Source organism: Coregonus lavaretus (genome assembly GCF_964263955.1).
Source record: "Coregonus lavaretus genome assembly, chromosome: 30".
Lineage (NCBI taxonomy): Eukaryota > Metazoa > Chordata > Actinopteri > Salmoniformes > Salmonidae > Coregonus > Coregonus lavaretus.
In genome coordinates, this window is record NC_140017.1 from 40,266,711 (window position 1) to 40,276,173 (window position 9,463).

Sequence of the window (9,463 nt, forward strand, 5' to 3'; positions counted from 1 at the left end):
GTGCGTGCATATGTATTCACCCCCTTTGATATGAAGACCTTAAATAAGATATGGTACAATCAATTACCTTCAGAAGTCACATAATTAGTTAGATTGCACACAGGTGGACTTTATTTAAGTGTCACATGATCTGTCACATGATCTCAGTATATATACACCTGTTCTGAAAGGCCCCAGAGTCTGCAACACCACTATGCAAGGGGCACCACCAAGCAAGTGGCACCATGAAGACCAAGGAGCTCTCAAAACGGCTCAGGGACAACGTTGTGGAGAAGTACAGATCAGGGTTGGGTTATAAAAAAATATCAGAAACTTTGAACATCCCACAGAGCACCATTAAATCCATTATTAAAAAATGGAAAGAATATGGCACCACAACAAACCTGCCAAGAGAGGGCCGCCCACCAAAACTCACGGACCAGGCAAGGAGGGCATTAATCAGAGAGGCAACAAAGAGACCAACAATAACCCTGAAGGAGCTGCAAAGCTCCACAGCGGAGATTGGAGTATCTGTCCATAGGACCACTTTAAGCCGTACACTCCACAGAGCTGGGCTTTAAGGAAGAGTGGCCAGAAAAAAGCAAACATGTTTGGTGTTCGCTAAAAGGCATGTGGGAGACTCCCCAAACATATGGAAGAAGGTACTCTGGTCAGATGAGACTAAAATTGAGCTTTTTGGCCATTAAGGAAAACGCTATGTCTGGCGCAAACCTAACACCTCTCATCATCCCGAGAACACCATCCCCACAGTGAAGCATGGTGGTGGCAGCATCATGCTGTGGGGATGTTTTTCATCGGCAGGGACTGGGAAACTGGTCAGAATTGAAGGAATGATGGACGGCGCTAAATATAGGGAAATTCTTGAGGGAAACCTGTTTCAGTCTTCCAGAAATTTGAGACTGGGACGGAGGTTCACCTTCCAGCAGGACAATGACCCTAAGTATACTGCTAAAGCAACACTCGAGTGGTTTAAGGGGAAACATTTAAATGTCTTGGAATGGCCTAGTCAAAGCCCTGACCTCAATCCAATTGAGAATCTGTGGTATGACTTAAAGATTGCTGTACACCAGCGGAACCCATCCAATTTGAAGTTTTGTCTTGAAGAATGGGAAAAAATCCCAGTGGCTAGATGTGCCAAGCTTATAGAGACATACCCCAAGAGACTTGCAGCTGTAATTGCTGCACAAAGTGTGTTTGTGTGTGTGTGTGGGGGGGGGGGGGATAGTTATGCACGCTCAAGTTTTCTGTTTATTTGTCTTTTTCTTGTTTGTTTCACAATAAAAAATAGTTTGCATCTTCAAAGTGGTAGGCATGTTGTGTAACTGAAATGAGTGTAACTGATAGTTATGCACGCTCAAGTTTTCTGTTTTTTTGTCTTTTTCTTGTTTGTTTCACAATAAAAAATATTTTGCATCTTCAAAGTGGTAGGCATGTTGTGTAACTGAAATGATACAAACCCCCCAAAAATCCATTTTAATTCCAGGTTGTAAGGCAACAAAATAGGAAAAATGCCAAGGGGGGTGAATACATTCGCAAGCCACTGTACCTTACCCCTTGACCCTAACGCTTGATTAATAACAAACAGCTAACGTACTAGCACAATACTTCTGATGATATAGCCAATGTTGTCCTCTCTAGCTTGGCCATCTAGTGATGACCCTTGCAGACTGCTTTTGTGACAGTTGACCCAAAGCATCCCTCCTTCCACACAATGAGCTATTTGTCTCTTTCTCTCTCTCTCTCTCCTCTGTTCTTCCACTCCTTTCTTCTCTTGAACTCTTTGGTAAATGCTGTTTTCTCCACTTCTCCTCCTAAGGCTATGTATACTAATGCTTCTCACTGTCCTGCATCTCTAAATGGGAAACGCTCCTCAAACAGGGCACATTCTTTTCCAGTCTCCAGTCTCTTTAACCATTAAAGGGAGCTGTTGTTGTTGTTGTTGTTGTTGTTCATGTTCACATTATTGTTGCAGTCTCAGCCGGTTGGGCTGTTCTGCACTGCAGGTCTTAGGGTTAGTTTATAATGGTGATGATGATGATGATGATGATGAAGGTGATGATAGAGTTAATTTAAATGATGATAATGAAAGTTCATTTCAATGATGATGATTATGATGAAGATGATGAAGGTGATGATAGAGTTGATTTAAATGATGATGATGGTGATGATGATGAAAATGTCATCAGAGTTAGTTGATGAACTGAGCGCCCCCGTGAGGCACGATCTCCGTCAAGCCCCACCCAATTACGTTTCCCCTCTGCTCACACCCCTCGCCGTCCTGCAAAGCCAGCTGGGATATCTCCTCCTCCGTCAGCACTCGGTCCCACATGTTCACCCCCGTTATCTTCCCAATGAACGCCAACTTGGCATCGAAGCCTCCCTCAAACCCAGGCATCTCACTCCCACTGCCACCTGACCCTCCAGAGACCCCACCGCCGTTCTTCTCCTGCCCCAGCTGGAGTGAGCCTCCATTGGGTAACACGTGGCCCTCGGCCACCCCGGGTGTGAATGCCACTCTGTGTCCATCGGCCCATAGTGACGCTATGCCCTGCTCAGAGCTCCAAGCCCCACATATGTGGGTCCAAATTCCTCCTCTCACCACGCCCCGCCCCTCCACCAAGTGAGCCTCTCCTCCCACGGTGAAGAGAGCCCTGGTTCCGCTGAGAATGAGCTGGATCTCATAGGGGTTCCGTTTGGTTCCGTAGGAGAACAGCACGGTTCTGTTGGAGATGGAAACGGGCTTGGCCCACAGGCACACGGTGAAGGAAGAGAGGGAGAGAGGGAGGTCTGGTGTCACCGAGGAGAAGATGCGACGGGAACGCATAGGGAAGAGAAGAGCGGTCTCACAGCCTGGGAGGGAGGAGAGAATGAGAGAATTGCTTTAGTCATTTTGCGGTTATTAATTGATCTGCAAGATGACCAATTTAGGAAACCACTGGTATGACAAAAAATGTATTTTTACTTTTCTAATTACGTTGGTAGCCAGTTTATAATAGCAATAAGGCACCTTGGGGGTTTGTGGTAAATGGCCAATATACCACGGCTAAGGGCTGTATCCAGGCACTCCGCTTTGTGTCTATCCTAACAACAGCCCTTAGCCGTGGTATTCTATCTATATAGGATCTCTAAGGTTGAACCTTTAACAGTCATGCATGCCAATGGAGCAGTTTGGTATTTGAGCGGTAGACCATGGTGTGATTGAGGTTCAGGTTGCGGTCAGTGGTAATGTGGTCAATGATGTCATATACCGGAGGTTTTTCCCTGTCTTGTCCTTTTCCTCCCACTCCTCCTCCTCCTCCTCCTCCTCCTCCTCCCACTCATTTTTACATTTAACATTTTAGTCATTTAGCAGACGCTCTTATCCAGAGCGACTTACAGTTAGTGAGTGCATACATTTTTCATACTGGCCCCCCGTGGGGAATAGAACCCACAACCCTGGCGTTGCAAGCGCCATGCTCTACCAACTGAGCTACACTCCTCCTCCTCTTCCCACTCCTCCTCCCACTGCAACTCCTCTTCCTCCTCTTCCTCGGCGGGCGCAGTCGCTCTTCTCTCTCTCTCTTTCCTTAACGCCACGAAAGAGTAAACCGTGAGGTCACCATGTCTGTTTCTTATCACACACACCACTCTCTCGTTTGCTTGTGCACATGTAGGCCTGCGCGTGTGTGTGTGTGTGTGCAGCTCTACTGTGTGCGATCTATAAAGGATAACACCATGAGATAATGCATCAACACAGAGTCAGACCAGAAGAGAAAATCCCTGCTGGTTTGAATCAGTCTTTGTGTGTGTGTGTGTGTGTGTGTGTGTGTGTGTGTGTGTGTGTGTGTGTGTGTGTGTGTGTGTGTGTGTGTGTGTGTGTGTGTGTGTGTGTGTGTGTGTGTGTGTGTGTGTGTGTGTGTGTGTGTGTGTGTGTGTGTGTGTGTGTGTGTGTGTGTGTGTGTGTGTGTGTGTGTGTGTGTGTGTGTGTGTGTGTGTGTGTGTGTGTATGATTTGTGTATTACTAAGGGGTTCTAAATGAGCTCCCTTCCCCCTCTCTCTGCAGCAGCAGTCCGATAGCTAGGTTATGACACACACAGTGATTGACTCTTCCTACCAGACGCTAAATATTGACGTTACATTTGTCTCAGGTTTCTCTCCGGGGGTAACCGTTACCATCTGGTTCTGCTTCCCAGGGTGCTTTGCTGTGGTCGCTGTGCCGACCTGCTAATGATTATACCTGTGTGTGTGTGTGTGTGTGTGTGTGTGTGTGTGTGTGTGAGTGATATAAACAGCATTGAGGTTTTATCTGATTAATGCTGGGAACTGGAGCTGGCTCACTGAAAGGCCTGGCGTCTCCATATGAACAGACTTAATTCAGAGAGAGACTCTTCTCTATAGAACAATAGCCTTGTTGCTCTCTGCTCAGATTGGGGATAAGCTACCTTTTTAAAGCCCTCTGGGTTTATTATAAGACCTGGGCTCATTTTGTTTTTGATTGAATTCCAGCAGAGTAAGCAGGTAGAGAGGCCTGAACAGGACGTGGATATATTTAGGCTCGCAGAGCTTTGCAGATAGAGATCACAGATGCAGAGACTGGGTTTGGAACATGGAAAGGCACTCTGGTAAGAATTCCCGTTATAAGGAAAATGGACCAGAAACATTTTTTACATTCACACTCCCTAGGTATATGTTTGCTATATTCATTCTTTCAAGAATCAATGGGTTGTTAGAATCAAATTGCCTGGGCGGGATGTCTGATGTGATTCTTGTAAGTTGGGTGCTGTATCACCTGATTGTGTCTAAAAACTCACATAAATCTGCTACATTATGCAGAGCGGGGCTTCTCCACCTTGTTCGGTTACTGTACCACCAAGGACATGTTGCTCTGCCCGGGGTACCCCTGATCTACCCCCTCGTGTATTTTACCAGTAGGCCTATGGTCTCATGAGTCTTCTCAAGTACCCCCTTGTGGATAGGCCAAGTACTAGTGCCCCTGGTTGAGTCAAGTACCCCCTGTGGATAGGCCAAGTACTAGTGCCCCTGGTTGAGTCAAGTACCCCCTGTGGATAGGCCAAGTACTAGTGCCCCTGGTTGAGTCAAGTACCCCCTGTGGATAGGCCAAGTACTAATGCCCCTGGTTGAGTCAAGTACCCCCTGTGGATAGGCCAAGTACTAGTGCCCCTGGTTGAGTCAAGTACCCCCTGTGGATAGGCCAAGTACTAATGCCCCTGGTTGAGAACCACTGATGTAAAGGATGGCAGGATGTATAGATAGTGACACAGGAAGAGGTGTTCTCACCTGCGGGCAGGTGTCGTTGCCGTGCCGACTTGAGCGCTATTTCTAGCACTGCCCTCGTCTTCGCCAGCTCTGTCACCAGGGCATCCAGCATCTCTGCCGACGCCACATCCTGCTGCAGGTTTCCCCCCTTTGCCTCTGGTGGCGTTACGGGTCCTGGATTACTCAGGCAGCTGTTTTCTAGCTTGATGAGTCGGGAAGCCTGTGTCCGCACCGCGGTGATGAGCTGCTGTAACAGTGTCTCCTGGTGGCTATTCCCAGAATTACCTGCAGATTTCCCAGCAGCAGTGCTCTGATCTTGCCTGAGATGCTCCATGCTCTCCCTGAGGCGAGCCTCCATCTGCATAGACATCCTCCGCCCAGCGGTCTCCACTGCAACGCCACAGGCCCCTCCGTACTGAGCCACAAACCTGGGGTCAGGAGAAGAGGGATTAGAGATGGATTACGTCAGAGACCAGGAGGAGAGCAGGCTGCAGTACACATGGGAGCCGAGCTAGCCAACTGCACCAGTAGTTTCTTATGCCACATTACACATGGACTCCTTTCAGATATACACAGGTGCACAGAGGTTAGGGGATCGATTTGGAATTGGTGGTTTGGGAAAGGTCGATTTGGGATTGGTGGTTTGGGAAAGGTCGATTTGGGTCGTAAAGGTCGTATTGGGATTGGTGCTTCTGTTCCATTGGCTGAGATGGCCTATATATTCGTGCCTATATATTAGTGCCCGTATATGAGTTGGTGGCAGGTAGCCTAGCTGTTAGAGCGTTGGGCCAGTAACCGAAAAGCTGCTGGTTCAAATCCCAGAGGCGACAAGGTGAAAAATCTATTGATGTGCCCTTGAGCAAGACACTTAAACCTAATTGCTCCAAGGTCGCCGTTGAATGGCAGAGCCTGGCCGTGACCCCACTCTCCGAGGGTGTCTCAGGGAGAGTGGGATATGCAAAAAAACACATTTCCAATTAATACATGTGTGAAATAGGACAAATATAAGCAACCTTAGCATCTCTCCACGCAGCGATCCCAACTCCACCTTGATGATGTCATCGGAGTACTGCAGAAGCATGTTCTCCCTCATTTGAGAGTTCTCCAGCATGGAGAAGAGCTTGTCCCATTTAGTGATGTCTGTAGCCGTACAGGGGGTTGGGGTTGGGGTTGGGGTGGCTGGAGAGATGGAGAGAGAGGGAGAGAGAGAGAGAGAGAGAGAGAGAGCGAGAGAGAGAGAGCGAGAGAGAGAGGGAGAGAGAGAGAGGGAGAGAGCGAGAGAGAGAGAGAGAGGGAGAGAGCGAGAGGGAGAGAGGGGTGGAGCGGTAGAGACATGCATATACGTTAGATGGCTTCAATTATCCTTCCCTTCCTATTCTTTATCCTGCCAACTGTCTGTCTCTCTCTCAGATTATCCCTTTCTTTGCTTGAAACAGTATCCGTCTATTTCCCGCTCTTCCCCTCTCTACACTTCTTGTTCTCTATCTCTCCCTCTCTTTCTCTTTCCGTGTCCTGTGTCCTGGCAGTTTGAGTTACTGGCACGGTCTCTCCCTCTGGTACGGTAATGTGTGATGTTACTCTCCAGTGTTTGTTTGGGCCGCTTCATCTTTAATAATGTAAAATCACATTACAAACTGCCCTGAGCAAAGTTATAGTTGTTTATGGTTTTCTGTTAGATTACGAACCATACACACACACACACACTCATACACACGCCAAGGAGCCTGTCTTCCAAAATCAGCTGAGAGAAGAATTCCCCAATTAAATAGTATTTCTTTGATCAATGACCAGTCATTCATAATGGTCTGTTCCCAATAGGAGGCTAAAAGCCCCGGTCTCCTCTCGCTCAACTTACTCTCTGGCAGAGAACATCTCTGCCCAGACTTTCCCAGCCAACACTGACAGAACACATTGAGGAACGCTCCCTCAGCCACAGCTCCTTGAGATAGACTGACTCTACTGACAGATCGCAGCTAGATCAGTGATTCCCAAACATCTGTTGCTTCATAACCCATCTAAAGCTTTTGGAAATTTCAGAGCAGCTGAATTGGAAGTGACTCACCATTCAGTAAACACTGGTCCAGATTATTTACATTTATTTATGTACTGTACTTACTCAACGTACCCTCTGGCAGGTGAGAGAGGGAAGAGAGAGGAGAAGAGAAGAGAGGAGAGAGGAGAGAGGAGAAGAGAGGAGAGAGGAGAAGAGAGGAGAAGAGAGGAGAAGAGAGGAGAAGAGAGGAGAAGAGAGGAGAAGAGAGGAGAGAGGAGAAGAGAGGAGAGAGGAGAAGAGAGGAGAGAGGGAAGAGAGGAGGAGAGAGGAGAAGAGAGGAGAGAGGGAAGAGAGGAGAAGAGAGGAGAAGAGAGGAGAGAGGAGAAGAGAAGAGAGGAGAGAGGAGAGAGGGAAGAGAGGAGAAGAGAGGAGAAGAGAGGAGAGAGGAGAAGAGAGAGAACATGTCCAGATGTGCTCAGCCAACTCTGACACATTAACACAGTCAGTGCTCACTCTCTCTATGATTACACTCTTAGCTCTTCATATCCAGAGACTAATAACTTGACAAAGACCAACACTGGACAGAGTTCATCTAGACAGACTTTTACAACCCACAGAAGCAGAACGTACCCACAATGATTCTAAAATCAAACTCGTTTAGTATGATATCTGGACACACACTGACTGAACACAGCCATACAGAGTCCTGAAGAGCATACGTATTAAATAGACTTCCAGGGGTTGCCTTAAAGCAGAATTCTGCATTTTTCACGCAAAAAAATATAATTTAACGCAGAATAAATATCTTGCTGCGTTTTGTAAACGCAGATCTAAAATGCTTCTAATTGTAATTTCTGCTCGGCTTCAGACACATTTTGTGCTTCAGTTGCATTTCTCCACTCGGATGAGAAATCTTTGTTCTTCATTCACACACGACTGGCATTCAGTGGGCTGTGACTGAAAAAAGTAAATTTACTAATCTTACATTAAATCCTAATTGAGACAAACACACGGAGCCAGTCTGTTTCATTCAGTTCAAGTTATTGATGAACTTGTTGCTCCACAAATTAATATCACAGGTCAGCATTGAAGATATTATCAAGCCTAACACATTGAAGATATTATCAAGCCTAACACATTGAAGATATTATCAAGCCTAACACATTGAAGATATTATCAAGCCTAACACATTGAAGATATTATCAAGCCTAACACATTGAAGATATAATCAAGACTAACACATTGAAGATATTATCAAGACTAACACATTGAAGATATTATCAAGCCCAACACATTGAAGATATTATCAAGACTAACACATTGAAGATATTATCAAGACTAACACATTGAAGATATTATCAAGACTAACACATTGAAGATATAATCAAGACTAACACATTGAAGATATTATCAAGACTAACACATTGAAGATATTATCAAGCCTAACACATTGAAGATATTATCAAGACTAACACATTGAAGATATTATCAAGCCTAACACATTGAAGATATTATCAAGCCTAACACATTGAAGATATAATCAAGACTAACACATTGAAGATATTATCAAGACTAACACATTGAAGATATTATCAAGCCTAACACATTGAAGATATTATCAAGCCTAACACATTGAAGATATTATCAAGACTAACACATTGAAGATATTATCAAGACTAACACATTGAAGATATTACCAAGCCTAACACATTGAAGATATTATCAAGCCTAACACATTGAAGATATAATCAAGCCTAGTATGAGATGTTAAGGAACCGATGGGTCCATGACATGGCAAAAGCACAAACAGAAACATTGATGGTTTTTAATCCCATAGAAAATGTGTCCATATAAGAGTTCCAGACATAGCTCACATATTCCTTACTCAGCATTCAGAGCTCAAAACTTATTCGGTTCACACACACACACACACACACACACACACACACACACACACACACACACACACACACACACACACACACACACACACACTTGACTTACGCTCCAGTGGCTCTCCCTCTGTGATCTCGTTGTAGTAACTGTCACCATAGTTCACCTCGATATCGTCCTCATACCCAAGAGTCAGCGACACACACACCGACACCAGACACACTGCCTGGGGGAGCCGCCACAGAAACATGTTGCCTGCCGTCTGTCTCAGAGAGAGAGTCTGTCTGTCTGTGTTGAGGTCTACCTACGGTGAGTTTTGTC

General features: G+C 45.8%; 1 protein-coding gene across 1 annotated transcript; it reads right to left on the bottom strand.

Annotated features, from left to right (window-relative positions):
* Positions 1 to 1,273: 1,273 nt before the first annotated feature.
* Positions 1,274 to 9,463, bottom strand: LOC311105698 (pentraxin-related protein PTX3-like). Its single transcript, XM_084147917.1, has 4 exons — positions 9,254 to 9,463; positions 6,270 to 6,435; positions 5,278 to 5,684; positions 1,274 to 2,850 (listed from the first exon to the last, which is right to left on the bottom strand). The coding sequence occupies exons 1-4, from the start codon at positions 9,390 to 9,392 to the stop codon at positions 2,189 to 2,191; spliced, it is 1,374 nt and encodes a 457-aa protein (XP_084004043.1). The 5' UTR covers positions 9,393 to 9,463; the 3' UTR covers positions 1,274 to 2,188.